Source organism: Lonchura striata, chromosome 14 (genome assembly GCF_046129695.1).
Source record: "Lonchura striata isolate bLonStr1 chromosome 14, bLonStr1.mat, whole genome shotgun sequence".
In the NCBI taxonomy this organism is placed as follows: domain Eukaryota; kingdom Metazoa; phylum Chordata; class Aves; order Passeriformes; family Estrildidae; genus Lonchura; species Lonchura striata.
In genome coordinates, this window is record NC_134616.1 from 9,582,244 (window position 1) to 9,598,648 (window position 16,405).

The 16,405-nt window shown below is 43.3% G+C and overlaps 1 protein-coding gene and 1 long non-coding RNA gene across 5 annotated transcripts in view; both read left to right on the plus strand.

Annotated features, from left to right (window-relative positions):
* LOC110480443 (uncharacterized) overlaps nt 1-13,022 on the plus strand; it is a 204,759-nt gene extending 191,737 nt beyond the window's left edge. The window contains exons 4-6 of the long non-coding RNA XR_013340819.1: nt 7,509-7,665; nt 12,696-12,770; nt 12,897-13,022. This is a non-coding gene — a long non-coding RNA (uncharacterized LOC110480443). The remainder of the gene's footprint in view (nt 1-7,508; nt 7,666-12,695; nt 12,771-12,896) is intronic.
* A 2,044-nt stretch (nt 13,023-15,066) lies between these two features.
* GRIA3 (glutamate ionotropic receptor AMPA type subunit 3) overlaps nt 15,067-16,405 on the plus strand; it is a 145,609-nt gene continuing 144,270 nt past the window's right edge. For 2 of the 4 annotated variants that reach the window (XM_031504790.2, XM_031504791.2), the window contains exon 1: nt 15,067-15,561. In XM_031504790.2, the coding sequence (XP_031360650.1) occupies nt 15,471-15,561 (91 nt within the window). In that variant the 5' untranslated portion in view covers nt 15,067-15,470. The remainder of the gene's footprint in view (nt 15,562-16,405) is intronic. The other 2 variants (XM_021548471.3, XM_021548472.3) reach the window with 1 other exon arrangement.

Here is a 16,405-nt window from a genome sequence, read left to right on the forward strand (position 1 = left end):
GGGGCATCATCTGTGCCCTGAGAAATGCTGCTCTGACTGAAGATTCTGCTGCCGTGTTTGGAGCAGTGTATTAACTCTCGCATAAACTGCCTGCACACACTTCTGTATTTTAAATGCGGTTCATTCTTTCATGGTTTTGTGAGCCTCTGTTTGATGACAAAGTAGCTCTTCGCTTGTCAAAGGCTGAATGCCACTTCTGTACAGCGCTGGAGCTTTTTGTGCCTAGCTATCAGTGCATGCCAGTGTTCCACAGCAAAGTGATGAATTCATAAAATGGGCTAGCTGCTCAGCATTAAACATTCTGCACCACTAGGATGTGATAATCATACTGACTTTTGAGAAAATGTTTTGGGGTTTGGTATTACAAAAAGTCTTTGTGTCTTGGAGTTGATGCTCTAACCCTTACTACTAAGAGGAGACTTCTGCAGCATCCCCCTACACAACCCACATCCTCCCCACTAAAGAGTGTCCTTGCTGATGCACTCAACTTTTGTCTAGAAGGGCTCAAGAAGGATTCCTTTCCCTTTTTACAGATGCCAGCAACAGAATAAATGTTCTTTCCCTCAAGACTGTTTTTGGAAAACAAGATATTGCAAGCATTTGAGGAAACAAGCATTCTCACTGAAAATATTCACACAGCTGTTTTTCTAAGTGTTTGCAAACCATTCAGAAACAGTGATGTAGGATGGAGTGACCAGTAACACTTCAAAAACCTGGAGAGCTGAGATTCATTCATTCAATATGTAAGGAAGATGAGCACCTCTCTTGCCTTTAATTCCTCTGCAGGGTTTTTTACATTAATATGTATATGCAGGCCCTGTTGCTCTCTTTATAGATAAAGTTTTGGAAAACTGGAGGAGTTTCTTATTAATGCTGAAGCTAGAATGTGAAAACATAGCCATTGACTATATGTGGTTACAAAGTATATATTTTTCTACATGTAGACATTAGCTTGTTTACATCTCTGAATATAGTGCTAAACAGTTGCTCTTAGCAGTTTCTCACGTTTATTTGAGCACTGCATTCAAGTGATGGACTCCTGGAGGCAGAGTATTTTATGTCAGAGAAATGAGAAGAGCTGCCCTGAGTATACAGCAGACAAAATTCTCTAATCTAGACCTGCTTAGATATGGGCTCCTGCATCTATATTTCACACAAAGTCACCAAGCTCCTAAGAATTACAGAGCTTCTGATGCTTTCACTGATTTATATTGTTTTCAGGTACCTAAATTAGAAACTTGGTTTCAGGAGACATTATTCACAGTTTAAATGTAATGCAAAATGCAGCTATTCAGTGCAGACATTCTAACTGCTTTAAAACTGTGTTCAGGTGTAGAGTCAGTTACTTAACTGGGGAATCAGAATTTGTTTATTATCTCTCTATTTCAGTTTCTTTACATCAGTCAATCACCCCTGGTTGTGTAAACACAAAACTGCTAAGCCCTTTTTTAAAAAATGTGTATCACATAATGTGTTCTTTTAGTGTTTGAGCCCGTGCCCATTGAGGTCAATGACAAAGCTTCTATTGATGTCCATGATACAGAATCAGGCCCCAAGGCTCAAAGAATTGGTGCATTGTTAATCTCTTGGTGCTAGCAGGCAAAAGGGCTTCTACATGCATATCCCACTGCCAATAAATGAATGCCAAGCAGTCAGCACTTCATGCACCCAAAGAATACATACTTCATATCCATTTAGGTTTTAGAAGTCTAAATGAAGTACAGCCCCTCTCTAGGCTCCCAAAACTAATTTCTCTACCTTTGGATTAAAGCATCATTATTGAATGACCCAAATTTTGCTGAATTAATCAGACCAAACACAAATCTAGCATATTTTTGTATGGAAGAGAGGTAGTCTGTTTGTTCTATTATCTCCTCTGTCATTGATCCTGTACAGTACATTTTACAGGGTAAAGTTTTGAAACTATTAACTGCCCTGTTCCCCCATAGTACTTCACAAATTTGATTGATTTCTAGTCATTTCATTCAGCCCTGACCTTGCTGTGTTACAGTCATTTCTGTGGTTCCAAATCCAGTTAATCTGTGCTCAGTGTCTGAATTTACAGCTGAACAGCCAAAATATTTAAATATTAACTAACCTTTGCTTCTTTCTAAATTCTTTTTGGCTTCCTAAATTGTTATGATATGATCTCAGTACTTTTCATGTGAACTGTACGGGCATATCCTGAGGCCTGTAATCCTTTCTTTGGCAAAAAATCTACTGAAGATGGAAGTACACTCCCAAAATCTGCAAGGCTCAATCTCACACTTTTTTCAGGAAACAGACTATTTAGAGAATACCTGTTGATGTCTTTGAAACACTGAAAAGCATTAGGCAAGGAGGATAAGGATTGGCAGGGATATAGGCAATTTTCTAATAATCTGAATCCATAGATAAGGAATATTATCATATTTATGTGAAACACCTTTCCTTTTAATGCTGCTCCTGGAATAAAAGAGATGCTTTTGAGATCAAACTACTTTTCACCTCTAATGATTTAGAGTAGAAATCATAGCATCACAGAATGGTTTGGGCTGGAAGGGACTTTAAAGATCACCCAGTTCCAGCCCACCTGCCATGGGCAGGGACACCTTCCACTGGGCCAGCCTGCACAGGGCCCCCCCCATCCAACCTGGCCTTGACACTTCCAGGGATGGAGCAGCCACAGCTTCTCTGGGCAACCTGTCCCAGGGCCTCGCCACCCTCACAAGAAAGAATTTTCTCCTAATGTCTAATCTGGATCTACCCCTTTTCAGTTTAAAGCTGTTCCTCCTTGATCCATCACCACAAGCAATTGTAACAATTTCCTCTCCAGCTCTCTCGTACTCTACCAAGCAGAGTCTCAGAGGCCAAATCTGCTCTGCCGAGGTCCAGGGGAGTGAGCTGCTCTGTGTGCCCTCCTTGCTGCTTAAGGATCTAGAACTCCACCACTTCATGGTCGCTTCATGTCTCTCCACTCAGCTGATGGACTCATGGGCTCTACTGAGGAGGAGGAAAAGCCATTGAGCTGAAATCCACACAAAGCCCTGCGTGAGCAATACTGCCCAGAGTGGAAAATGTATTCCTTTCACACAGCCACTTAGCAGCACTGCTCACATTTTTAAAAATCAAGTTTTGCTGCCTTTTGTGACAAAAACAGGCTTTCATTTCTCTCTTGCTTCTGTTTCAGAATGAGCTTTTTTTTTCAGAAAGAGCCAACACAGCTTCCGTACGCACATCAGATTCTTATAAGCAACTTCAACAGGACTGAAAGTTTCAGAAGTTTCAGTGTGTTACACTCGATAAACCTCACTGACAAGTTTCAGGCTGCAAGGATGTCACTGGGGGTGCAATTTGAAGGCAGGGGTATCACACAGACACCATTGAAGGCTTTCTTTAGCCTTTAAAGACTGTACTTGGTTGTGAGATTGGGAAGGGAGAGAATATGACTTCACTCTCTCAGGGCCCCAGACAAGTTAGCAGAACTAAGAGCTTGAAAGTGAATTTTTAATCTTAAAAGGAATGTTTGATAGAAGTAATCAAGAGATACATAGGATTCCACAATTCCATTTTCACAAAGCTGCTGTGAAGTATTTATTTCTGGGTCAGTTGGAAGCACTCAACTTTCTGAATTAGAAATATATTTCCTTTGTGTGGAATGTACACATACATATACTGCATGTTTTTATTACATGTGATGATCATGACCTAATCAAAATAAAATTAGAATAGCATGCCTCTTTTTTGCATTTGACATTTAATGACTTGGAGTCCAGTCTGATGTCAGTAATGGTTTCCAATTCACTGTACTAGGGACCAGAACTTTTATCTCAAGCATTATTTACTTTATATGTATTTTTATATTTCTAGACTTATCAATCAGATCTAGCGTGATGACCTTGAGACAGTCTGTGAACTTTGAAAAATGCTGTTGCAACTAAGAGCTGCCATTCACCTTCCTGTTGGCTTGAGTAGTCTAAGTGGTCCTGTATGTTCCAAAAACCTCACTAATTCAGCAAAAGTCTTTTGATGAACACAAACTAAATTGAGAGGGTAGATCTTCCCTGATGAACCAATTTTGGAAATTTTAGTTATGTTTTGTCATCAAAATGAATGTTGCTGACGGATGTGAGAAGTGCTGTCAGCTGATCTTTGTGGGTTTAGCTTACAGCTACAGTTCTAACAAAATTTTCATGTATCTATTTTAGAAGATCATTATCACCTTTTTGAAATATAACATAATCAAGGCATATGTGAGTGTAACATTATGGGGACCAATGACTATTTGTAAATATGAGAAGTACAGGAATAATCTGTTATGAAAAACTGGCATCTATATTTCATCCTGAAAATATGCAAAAATTTGTTGACTTTTGGTTCATTATTGTGCAAGTATGGAAAATGTATTCACTGAGAATAAGTGAAACAGCTGGATTCTGGTCTTGCTTTAAGCACCAATCTCAGCACTTACTAACTTCCCAATGTCATCTCCAATGTGAAATAGCTCTTTTAGCCTGTGCAAAGCTCATGCTGCAGTCGAGGAGGCTGTGGCCTGAGCTAAAACAGCAGAACATATCTGGAGAACATGATCACACTCATAAAGCCCTGAGACTATGTGGAGATGTCCATCATGGCCCAGCGTTTACTTGGGTTGACAGCAGGTCTGCAGGAATGGTTCTCAGGCTGCTAATTGTCAGTAACTGGAGTTTCTTTAAGTATTGACTCATGGACTGTTCCGGGACAATTTCTGCCTTTTCTGAATTTTTTTCATCCTCTGAATTACAGTGTGATCCCTGAGCCTCTTTTTCCTCGTTAAGCAGGGCTTCTCCCCAGAAATTGTATGTGAACTGCCCTGTTAGAGAAACACCACTGGGCTGGTGATTATTTGTACACAGATCTGCCACTGACTGCTGGCTGAACAGGAGTTGAGATAACTCCTGGCACTCTGAGCCATATTTTACAGCTACCCATTGTTGTATTTACAACAATGCAGCTGGCTGAGGTGACATCTCTCAGCATTCTTCTGCAGAGGGACAGAGCATGTGGGACAAAGGGTCATCTACTGAGCAGAGGTGTATAAACTGGCAGGTGGTTTCTAGCTAGAGCCAAGTGGGAGATAAATGATTCAGAAACTACAGGGCCCAGGAGATGCAAATCTTGAAAAACTCTAGTCATTACAGTCCAATTCATGAAGAATTAGAATAATGCCCTGTTTTTTCCTTACTTAGCACAGATACTTGTTTTTCATTATCTCAACACATTAGTAAATCCATAAAAGAGAATATTTATCCTCCAAGCTGAATTCACAATCCAATCAGATGTATACAGCAAACACATGAATTCATGTGTGCCTTAAAGCAAAACCCCTCACTGAAAACTTCTGGAGTGCTGCTCTACTTACAAGTTGAATTCCTTTGCAAGAGCAAAGCCAGGTTCAAGGTTCATGTATATTTAGGCATAAGGGATTGTGTATAATTGGTGCAATGGGGTAGACCTAAAGCTATGAATGAGCTTGCACTGAAAACATACCCTTTGGTGCTGCTGTCATTGGATTCCACATTTGACAGCAGAATTTTTCCCTAAAGAATAACAGAAACAAATACTTTCCAAAAGATTTCCAGCATGTCACTTTTCATATATACTTAATACTTCAAAACCTTATAACAGCACTCCAGAAATTTACAGCAGCAAGGGGACCTATTTAGCAATGCCTTTCCAGTAATCTGCATTTTTTTTTTCAACAGCATAATTATGTTAGAAATGAGGAAAGCAACTGTGTATTCATGGTCCAATTTAATAGGCCCCAATACTTTGCTAAAGCACTGCAGTGGATCAGTTGGAGTTAATTATTTTACAAGATTATATTGCAAATAACAACAGTATGTCAAAGTAATGCATAATGTCTGTTTTGCAACACAAAAGAGAGAAATTTCAAACTTAAATCTAAAATTACGTCTTTGCATTTCCTCAATTCACTACATAACACTTAAAGTGTTACAGCCCCAAAGAGACCTTGTGTAAAACTGGCCACTTCTTAGCTAACCCTTATGTGATAACTGCCTACAGATAATTAACAAGAAGGTCTTAAGGACAACCCTGAATTGTCTTGCTTTGGGGAATTTAATTAACTGGTTAATTGCTGTGAAAGTAATTGTAGAAGTGGATGCTGCTCCAAGTTAGTGTCATAACTTAGGTGTAGGAGGCAGAGCAATTGTTTCTGAAAAGGAGTCATTTTTCTGTAAACAGGTTTCAAGGTAGAACTACAAGGTGACCTCTGTGCCACTTTCTTCTTCCAAAAAAAATTTTAAAAAAAATCCATGCTCTTGTTTTTTTTATACTTCCCAATGTATAATGAACAATAGTTTATGAATTATTTTAAACATAAAAATTCTAGTCCTTACTTTCCTGCTGTTCCCTAGCCTCCCTTGTATCTCAACACTATGGATATGTAGGAACAAAATGGGCTATTAGCTTTATTCAAAGACCATTGATGTCAATAGAATGCTGCTTAATGAATGTAATGGTTTTTAGATTAAACTCTAGGTTTCTGCATCACAAGTACCAAGGAAATAGCATCTGACTCATGGAAAGGAAGGACTTGACTTGATTTGCATTCATTGTTTTGTATTTGCTAAAAGACATAAATTATTATGAGATTGAGCATCCGTTATGGTTTGATGTTCTAAACAGTTCTCTGTAGCACCAGAGGGGCCTCCAGTAGCAAGGAGAACAATCACATTTGATATCTCTAATATTTAGAATGCAATATAACAGGTAAAATAATAATTTGAAGCAAGAAATTTCTTTATATTTTTTAATTTAATTTTTCACTCTGTAAACAGGGTTCTTCATGGAGTACACATGCAAGTAAGCTAAACAGTAAAAACAAATGTTAAATTGAAGATTTGGGAATAATTTTTAAATTAAAGGAATTAAAGCGTAAACTTTAGTCTCATGGAAGTTAAATCTGATACATAGATCACTCAGTGGTGTGTATAATTTTTGATCAGAATTTTTGTGCCATGAAAAATATATTTACTGCAGAAAAGTTGAACAGAGACTATTTTCCCTACTCCACAGCAGAATTTATTTCATTGATCTAAGATGCTTTACACTGGATTAGGATTTGATCCAGTATATTTTAAAAAGCAACAGAAAGAACTGTGGGACTGTGAACGCCAAACAGATGGGTGCTCCTTCCTTGACTTTGCCTGAGCCAGTTACACTGTGAAATCTGCTTTCAAACTCACTGAAAGTAATGGCTGTATAAACAACAGAGCTTCATCATCGAAAGTAGGGTGCTTTAGCAACATCATGAGTTAGATTAAGTTCCTAAATATAGACATTCAGTGATACCTTCGTGTTAGTGTTTGTGTGCTTAGCTGCTATTGAGTATTTATGAGGACCCAGGAGAACTCAAAAGAGGATTCTAGCAGTTCACATGTTCAATAGCAATTTCGGGTTGAACTGCTACTAAAACAACATCTAACAGATGATAATAAATAAATATCTCTTTTCCTGTAAATCAGGTCTCTGGACTCCTTGGGACATTTCTGGTCTACTTCTGAAGAATCCACAAAAGGTAATTGAGGAGAGTAAATCTATTGCCAGCCATCTTCGGTTTGCTATATAAGGACCACTGCATATCTTCTGGAAAATGCTTAAGACTCTTCACATTGATATAAGGTGAGAATTGCTATTACAAAACCCTGCTGCAATTGTGGGGGATTTTTTGCTTCTTATGCCTTCTGTTGTGCTGAAAGAGCAATCAAACAGGCAGTCAGTTTTATGCTGTAATTATCAAGACCCAGAACAATTGCTACAAGGTGTGACTTACAAAACCAAACAACTTTTAATTAGAGATGGAAGTTTCATAAAGCATGAGAACACTTCTGTTAACACTGGCTATATTGTTAATATCAGATCTTTTCAAATAATAAGCCACTGGTTTTCTGAAGGATTTGCTTTTCTCCCAAACACTGCAGATTATTAGAACCATGTTGTTGTTCACAACAACCTAAGTGTACAATGTAGCCATCTTGTACTCTCAGTTCACCTCAATGAAATCAATGAAATCAATGAAACAAATCGTGTTGGATGAAACTCAGCTCTGTGCAGATGAACAACGTAAGGTCCTTCACAATATGACAAAGTATGTTTTTGTTGGGGGTTGGGTTTCTTGCCTTTTGTTCCTTTTTAGTTATAGTATTTCCTCCTATAAATTGCTAGGAAGCACAAACTTCAGAAACAAAGGAAATGACCAAGCTCAGGAGAGGAGGTATCTGGTCACACTTCTCTTCTCTGGGAGTTTCTCTCTGAGGGGAGAGATACCAGGAGAATTAGGCAGGTAAAGAATGGGGGCTGGGGGCAGCTGTTAGCTCTCCTTCCCCCTCTCTCTCTCAGCTGAGGAGGGGGACGGTCAGAGCTGCTCTTTGGGGAAAGGAAGTCACTGCCACCGCCATAACCCAGCCTGGAGCTGCTTCTTCTGCTGCGGGCGGTGAGCCCTGCTCGCTTGAGCAGCCACTGAACTGGGACCTTATTGACACCTGCCTCACTGAAAGAGGGACCTACCCCCATCTGCTCGGGTGTCTGGGATCCTGAGCTCGGCTCTCCCTGTCCTGCTCAGAGCTGGGTCACCATTTCTTTGGTACTGCTCTGAGTTTTTCCTACGCTGTGGCCCTACGCGCCCTGCCCTGCCAGGATGCGCCGCAGTTCCAGCTACTGCCACAGAGCTTGCGACACATCTCATCCACCACCCATCATGGGATTTTTGCTCATTCCTGCCATTCCAGCTTGGTGCTCCTCAGAGTCCTGCTGGGCTCTGGGATAGGCTGCCCCAGGGTTTGTGGAGCAAAGCCTCTCCTCCATCCCTTCCCACCTGGGCCCAGCGACCATTGTGCGCTCTGAGCCTGCCCCACAGCGTCCCTGCAGCCATGGGGGAATCACTGCCCTGCCCTGCCCTGCCCACAGCATCCCTGCAGCCATGGGGGAATCACTGCCATGCCCTGCCCTGCCCACAGCGTCCCTGCAGCCATGGGGGAATCACTGCCCTGCCCTGCCCTGCCCACAGCATCCCTGCAGCCATGGGGGAATCACTGCCCTGCCCTGCCCTGCCCACAGCATCCCTGCAGCCATGGGGGAATCACTGCCCTGCCCTGCCCCACAGCATCCCTGCAGCCATGGGGGAATCACTGCCATGCCCTGCCCTGCCCCACAGCATCCCTGCAGCCATGGGGGAATCACTGCCCTGCCCTGCCCTGCCCACAGCATCCCTGCAGCCATGGGGGAATCACTGCCATGCCCTGCCCTGCCCACAGCATCCCTGCAGCCATGGGGGAATCACTGCCCTGCCCTGCCCTGCCCTGCTCCTGCCTTCCTTAGCAGACACCTGTCTTTCAAGCCGAGACAGATTTAAAGACTCTGTATTAGATCTTTCAGTATACAGGGATTGAAATTTCCAGCCTATGGGTTACACTGCAGTGTTGCAATAGGACATCTTTCTCTTCCTATGATTTTTCTCTGTTGCCTTCTCAGATTCTGGACAGTTCTGTAAATTCCCTATATTGACAGTTTGCTATCATCCTTGGTTTTTTTCTTCCATTTCTTACATTCTTAGACTTCGAGGTGTTGGAATTGGATGGTTGGCAGGTCTCCAAGTGAGAGGGATAAAAAGGTCTTAAATTACCAGCGCCACTCATTCTTTCCATATATGCTGTATGGACCTCTTTCTTCTAAGTAAATGTTTTCTTTCCATAGCAGTTACATAGGGAAATCTTTTCACATTCAAAGTGATATTTCTTGGGCAGTGACAAAGCAAGGGAGAGACCAATATCCCACATACACTTGCCCAGAAGAAAAAGTTCATTTTCTGTCTAATGTCCTTCCCATATTAATTAATACCTTGTTTATATTAATTGAACAAATTCTAAATAGAAAGAAAGTTGATTCCTAGTTCTGCAAAGGCTCAAACCAAATGTAAAACAGGTTATTTGAACTTAGAAGAGAACTGAATGTCAGTTTTCTGCATAATTCTGAAAATTGTATAACTACCAGACTGCTGGCTGAGGGGAGGATAGGAATCTCTGCCTGACCAAGTGGAAAAAAAATCAGAAATCCTTAAACCTCTAGTGAAAATTTTTAATTCTTTATGTCTAAACATCTATTTCTAAGAATCTGTGTGCTGTTTTCCAAAGATGTTTTCATTCAAGACACTTCTGCAGATTTGAGCTGAGATGTGGTAAATTATGGCAATATACAAATGCACACAGGTAGGAAAACAGACTTTTGATTGGCAAACAGTCAAGTGAAGTGATTATTCACTATTTGGATCTAAACTAGATTCTCTTTAAGAATAATATATTTCCATAATTATGTAAAAAAATTAAATATTAAGTGGTCAGATGTTTCACAATTGAAATGGGTATGAATTGAATATAACACCCAAGATTTCTTTAAAACTGTATTCATAGCTACAAAATAAAAAGAGAGTATCCACTTTATTAATATTATATAGGGGATAGCACCATGTTTTTATTTGATTTACTGCTTCCTAATGTAATAAATATTGACGAGCACAGCAAAGTACAGGTTTAAGTAAGAATTGCAGGGTTGTGTCATGCCAGCAGTGCCTAGTGTACAGTTAAGAGGAAAGCAGAAGGTAATATAAATTGTTTCTGACATTATGGGACTATAATAACACTACATTTCCAACACAACTCCATAGCTCTTAGAATTAGATGTATGCTGGAGATACCATAAACCCAAGAAATATGAAGATATTTGTCCATACTGACCATTTCCACATTTGTGTCTTAGTTGTGCAATTGTAACAAATACGTTATTACTGTTACAGTCCATGTACAGTTCTCATAAAAGTTGCTGGATTAATTTGCTTCTGCCACCTAAAGTTGAAATAGATTCCAGTAGTGGAGTAATGACTTTTATTTATGAAAAAATTTCCTCTTTCACCCTGTTTCTATACAAATCTTGATCATCCTTCCATGTACTAGAACATATTCCTATGTACCAGACACAATTATTCTGCCAGGATGTATCTGGTACAATCTTAGCTCCAATGATAGGGGTAATAAACCTACTACACATCTCTGTGGTTTTAGGATTTCACCTGTTAACTGTTCTTTGGAAAAACAAATAACAACAAATCAATGATTCAAGTAGTCTCTGAACCTGCCTCTAAAGCTAGCCAGCAAAAAGTAACTTTCAGAGAACTTTAGACATACTAGAAACACTCATAATGAATAAGAGTAGTAGGTCTTTCTTGAGACAGCAAGGAACAGCTTTTTGCAATGAATTCTGAGTATTAATCCCTACAGTGTTTTACTAGATAGTCTAATGCGTTTACTCTGCTAATTCACATAAAATTTCCAACTTTTAAAAACAATTATTTTGGCAAGAATATTGTGTAGAAGACAGCTTTATAGATTAGCTGTAAACCGCACAGCAGAATATTTGTTAAAGTGTCTCTCATCTGCAGCTTTCTAATTTCATTTTATGTCTCTGTTATTGCCTAGTAATGAAAGGTAAACAGGAGAGCTTCAATAATTTGTTCTATGGCTACTCATAATCAGATCTTAACTAGATGTCCTTGTGACCTATTTTCCAAAATGAAGCTGTAACGTCTGTATTAATTTTCCCTTTTGACACTGTACTTTCCCCTTGACTCCTTCTATCTGTAGTTTCATCTTGTCCCTGAATCCCTTTTCATCTTCACTTCTGTGTCTCCCCACTATCACTCTATCTGTTAACTGTCTATTGTAGAATTAATCATTTAGCTAATCAAAATGCTGACATTGACATAAAGTTTGGTTAGTTGTTTGTCCTTTGCTTTTATGAAGAAATAACTGGTTAAAAGCAAGCAAACAAAAATGTTGTAAGACAAATTTGATAATACATTTATTAGCAATTATGATATTATTTGGTTCACACTGGGAGAAACACAATATTTGTTAGAATCTCTTTGCCTGAGCTTCTCTCTTGCAATTAGAAACAGGAATGACAAAAGTAATAAAGTCTGCTTAGTACAGTTAGAGTGAAACTTCAACAACAGAATTCTGCTGTAGATTCTGCCATGACTTTATGCTAACACTATGGGTTTAGCCTCATAACATCAAGAAGCACAGTGAGAATGCTGTGTCTCAAATTCCATAACATTTTTCTAATCCACTATTAGACATTACAATGAAAACACAATAGCTAATTATAAATCATTACCTTCTTCTGCTCAGGCAGATACTCTATATCCCCAGTGTCCCAGAATGCCATAAATCATCTAAACATGAAGCTTGATTATCCTGAAAAATCTTGGTTGTATTTAGTAAGGGAAGTTTGGGAAAGCATCTGGTATGGCCTCAGTTACCATGGAACTCATTAATTCAAGTCACTGAGCATCCCTAGCAAAGTATATAAAATATTTCCATGGCACTGATATCCACATAAAGGCAAGTAATGTACCATTTTGTCCCAGGACACACTGCATTCACTGTAAGAAAGATAAACTGGGATGAGGTCTCTGGATTTCTCCAAAATCCATATGGAATGGCTGTTGTGCCATTTGTACCTGCTAATCATGTCATAAGGCTAACTGCATAAGCAAAAAAGCAAACTGCATATTCCAAATGCTAATGAGAATAATAAATACAACATGTAAGGGGCTTCAGAAGGAAGATTGTGGGTGATAATGAAAATTTGTCTCTCAGCACAGATATATTTTGGATCACCACAAGATTGTCCATTTGGATTAGACTGTGAAGCACCATTTTATTGGACACAAGGTACCCACCCTGCTGGCAGTGTGTGAAACAGACTGACACATGCCACATTCATTCACAGCTATTTTATCTCCTCCTTTGTTCTAACATCTATAATGTTATGCATAATTTCTTTCATAATTTTTTCAGTGCACCATCAGCTGTCAGTGTGGCAGGTGGCCGTCAGCCTGCAATACATAGCTGCAGAGATGGAGAGAACTTTTCAAGAGCAAGTGAACAGGGAGAATGCAAGGCCATTAGCAAAGCACACCAAAAAAAAAAAAAAAAAAAAAAAAAAGGAGAGCAGGACTTTGTAGAGAATACATCAGAAATAGGCTGGAGGTGTATAGGTGAGTAGGAAAGGTGAGTAGTTTGGAACAAGACAGAGAAATTATTTGCTAAGAGGAACGTGCTTCTGACAACTGTCCTTAATGTCTAAACTTCCTGTACCTGTCTGCAGCTTTCAGATCTGCTGTCCTTACCAAAAGACATTTGTGAGCAGAGTGTTCTACAGCAAAACCAGCTGCTGCTCAAGATGCTAATTCTGGGTCTGAAACTTCCTGGTTAGGTGAGCTGGGCTAGTAGCTCTCCCTGATTTTTAAATTTTTATATCATAAAAGAAGAACATAATGCCTCATGGGGATACTTACAAGAATTCATAGGTAATATGTACTAAGGGCTTTGAGCTTGAGGAGTGCTACAGATATAATCATGGACCTTATACCCCACCTGTCCACACAGAAAACCATTTCTTTAAAAAGAGAGATAACGTGACAACTGCCATCTCAATCTAAACAGGGAACATTACCATCCACCCTGCACCCTGATCCCTACCCCTGCCTGAACTGGAACAGTCTCCATCTTCTGGGAATGATTCTCATAAAGGAACACAGCATGAAGCAACCAATGCAAGCACCTTGGAGTGAGCAGGTGTCACACATGTCACTAAAATCATGTATTACACTCCTGCATCATAACTGTGGTGCCCAGCTCTTCATCTCTACCTCTGGCTTCCTTCAGAAGTAATGGTTTGAATCTCTGATGTTGTTCATCAGCATTTGTGCAGTAATCTGCAGCAATCTTCAATCTTACACCTTGACTGCTTATGTGATGCTGCAGCCAGTGGCCCTGGTTGATTATTTTACAAATGCAAAGCCAACTGCATTTAATATTAACTGAACATCAACCCAAATCATGCCACAGTCTAAGATTAAGATTAAAAAATGAAGTAGAGCAGCACCAACATAAAGTGACCTCCTGAAATCAGAGGAAAAGCAAGTATTAAGGGAAGAACAGTCTTTGCTAGGCCTATGAGATGGACAACTCCACCTTGTATTGCTTTTCTGTCTCCATTTTGTGCAATTTTGTGAGCCCCAAAGCAGCAAAAAGAAAAGCACTGTAGGAACTATACAGCGAAGTGTAAGGAGATGGATGAAAGACCACAGGGAACCTGACTCAGGCAGACACACAGCAGATCCCTGTGATACGAAGGCCAGGGATGTCTCAGGGCTGGTGCTCAAGGCACACGGGATGTCCACATCCGCCACCCATTCCCCTGCTCCCCTGTGACCACCAGGTCAGCCCTGCCCTGTGCTCAGTGCTGGGGCAGCTCATCAGCTGACACACGTGTTGTGTCTTTTTCCAGCATCAAGGATGAAACGAAGAGACTTTATTTGAGTTCCTTCATTTAGAGGAGGTTGGGAAGGACCTAACGTTCCCTCGTGTGGGATTCAACTCTTCTTGTCTTTCTTCACTTCACAGCGCTGTGGGCGGATGATGCTTCCCTGCTGATGCGCTGGCACTGGATGGGGGGAAGTGGGGCGCAGGGCCGGCAGCCCCTTCGGGAGAGCGCACGGTCCCTCGGCATCCCTCCCTCGGCAGCCGCTGCGCTCACGGCTGTCCGCAGCCCTCTCCCCTCAGGAGGGGCCGGCGGCGCCCGCCCGCCCCGGCCATCCCCAGGCCCGTCGCCCCCGGCCCGGGCCGCCTCTGCTGCCTCCCGCCCACCAGTTCTGGGCGCCGCTGCGCCCGGCGGGCACGGCCCGGGCAGCGGCACGGGCAGGGCGCGGACAGCCGCCCATCACCGCCGGCCTCCTCCGCCGGCCCCGGCTCGGCTCGGCTCGGCTCCCCGCCCCTCCTCCCTCTGCCCGCTCCCTCCCCCGCCGCCCACAGGCGCACGCACCGCTCCTCTCTCACAGACACACACACACACCGAGCCGATGCAGCTTTAAAGGGGCAGCTGCAGCCCGGGGGCCGCCCCACGTGAGGCCGGAGCGCTCCCGCCGAGCGCAGCCCGAGCGCGGAGCCGCGGCCGGAGCCGCCGGGGCTGGGCGGACGGGCCGAGCGGAGCGGAGCGGAGCCGAGCGGCTGCCAGCCCGCCTCACGCCAAGTTTGATCGATAACCCCCTCCCGGCCCGGCGGAGCAGCCTCGGCGGCTCCGCTACCCACCATCTTTGGGGGAAGTCCCTGCGTTGGGGGGGGCTGCTGGCGACGGGGGAGAAAGGCAATCTCGCAGCCAATGAGCCCTGCTAGACTGGGGTGAAGACGAGAGCAGAGGGATTTGGGGAAGGAAAGAATAAAAAAAAGAGACGAAAGGAGCGGGACCATCCTTCCCCACCACCTCCGCCAGCATCGCCACCGCCGCTGACGCCTCTCCGAGTCTCCAGTTGCGCCCATGCCTGTGCCGCCAGTTTCGGTTTAGGGGCTGAACCGCAGGGGCTGAAGAAAATGGGGCAGAGCGCGCCCCGGACCCTCCTGCTGCTGCTGGCGGGGCTGCTGGGGGAGGCTCTGGCGGGGTTCCCCAGCACCATCAGTATAGGTAAGCGCCCGCCGCGGCACCGCGACCCGCGCCTTCCTGCCAGCCGGGGGGAAGTTGTGTGGAGGGCAGCGGGGGGCGAGCCCGGGCACGGCGGGGAAGGAGCCAGCCCCGCTCCGCTCCCTTCCCTCTCTGGGGGCGAGAGGCAGCGGCGGTGCCCGGGCTGCGCCGGCGGGCGGCTGCGAGCGGCGCCGGGCTGCCCGCACCCCTGCGAGCGGCGGGGATCGGGTCCGCGCTCTGCGGAGCCCTGCCCTGGAGCAGCGCACCCCGTGCAGCACAAAATGCGAGGGGGTCGTGGCGTGAATCTGTAGCGACGTGCCCGAAAGCCGGGGCCGAGCGAGCCGTGAGGCTCGGGGCAGCGGGTGAAGCCGGGGCTGTTCCTGCCGTCCCTCGGAGCATCATTTCCCTCGGCCGCGCTACCGCTCCAGCAGACCGTGAAACCGCACGTTTGCCACGCCGCACGCCGCCGTGTCCCCCACATAACTACAGTGGCGATGTTTCGGTAGCCTGGACAGGATTTAGGAGCCACGGTTCCCCAAGTTAGACTTTTAAATCTCTGTGTGGGCATCCGTGTAGAAGTGGCCTGGTTTTCAAGGTGCACCTGCAGCTCCAAGCGACTCTCATTGCTGAGGGGGCACCTGGATGTGGTGTGTGGCTTCAAAACCCTAACTTTGGACTTGGAATATGTATTTCATGTAGGTGCTCTGTCAGTTATGTGCTCACGTTCAGGCTGCTCCTGTTCATTCTCTCCTGCAGTGTGCAGCAGGCAAATACAACTTATTGCCATTGTTTCTCCTCAAAATTAATTCTGAAATACCTTTTTCCTTTTTTCCTTTTTTTTTTCCTC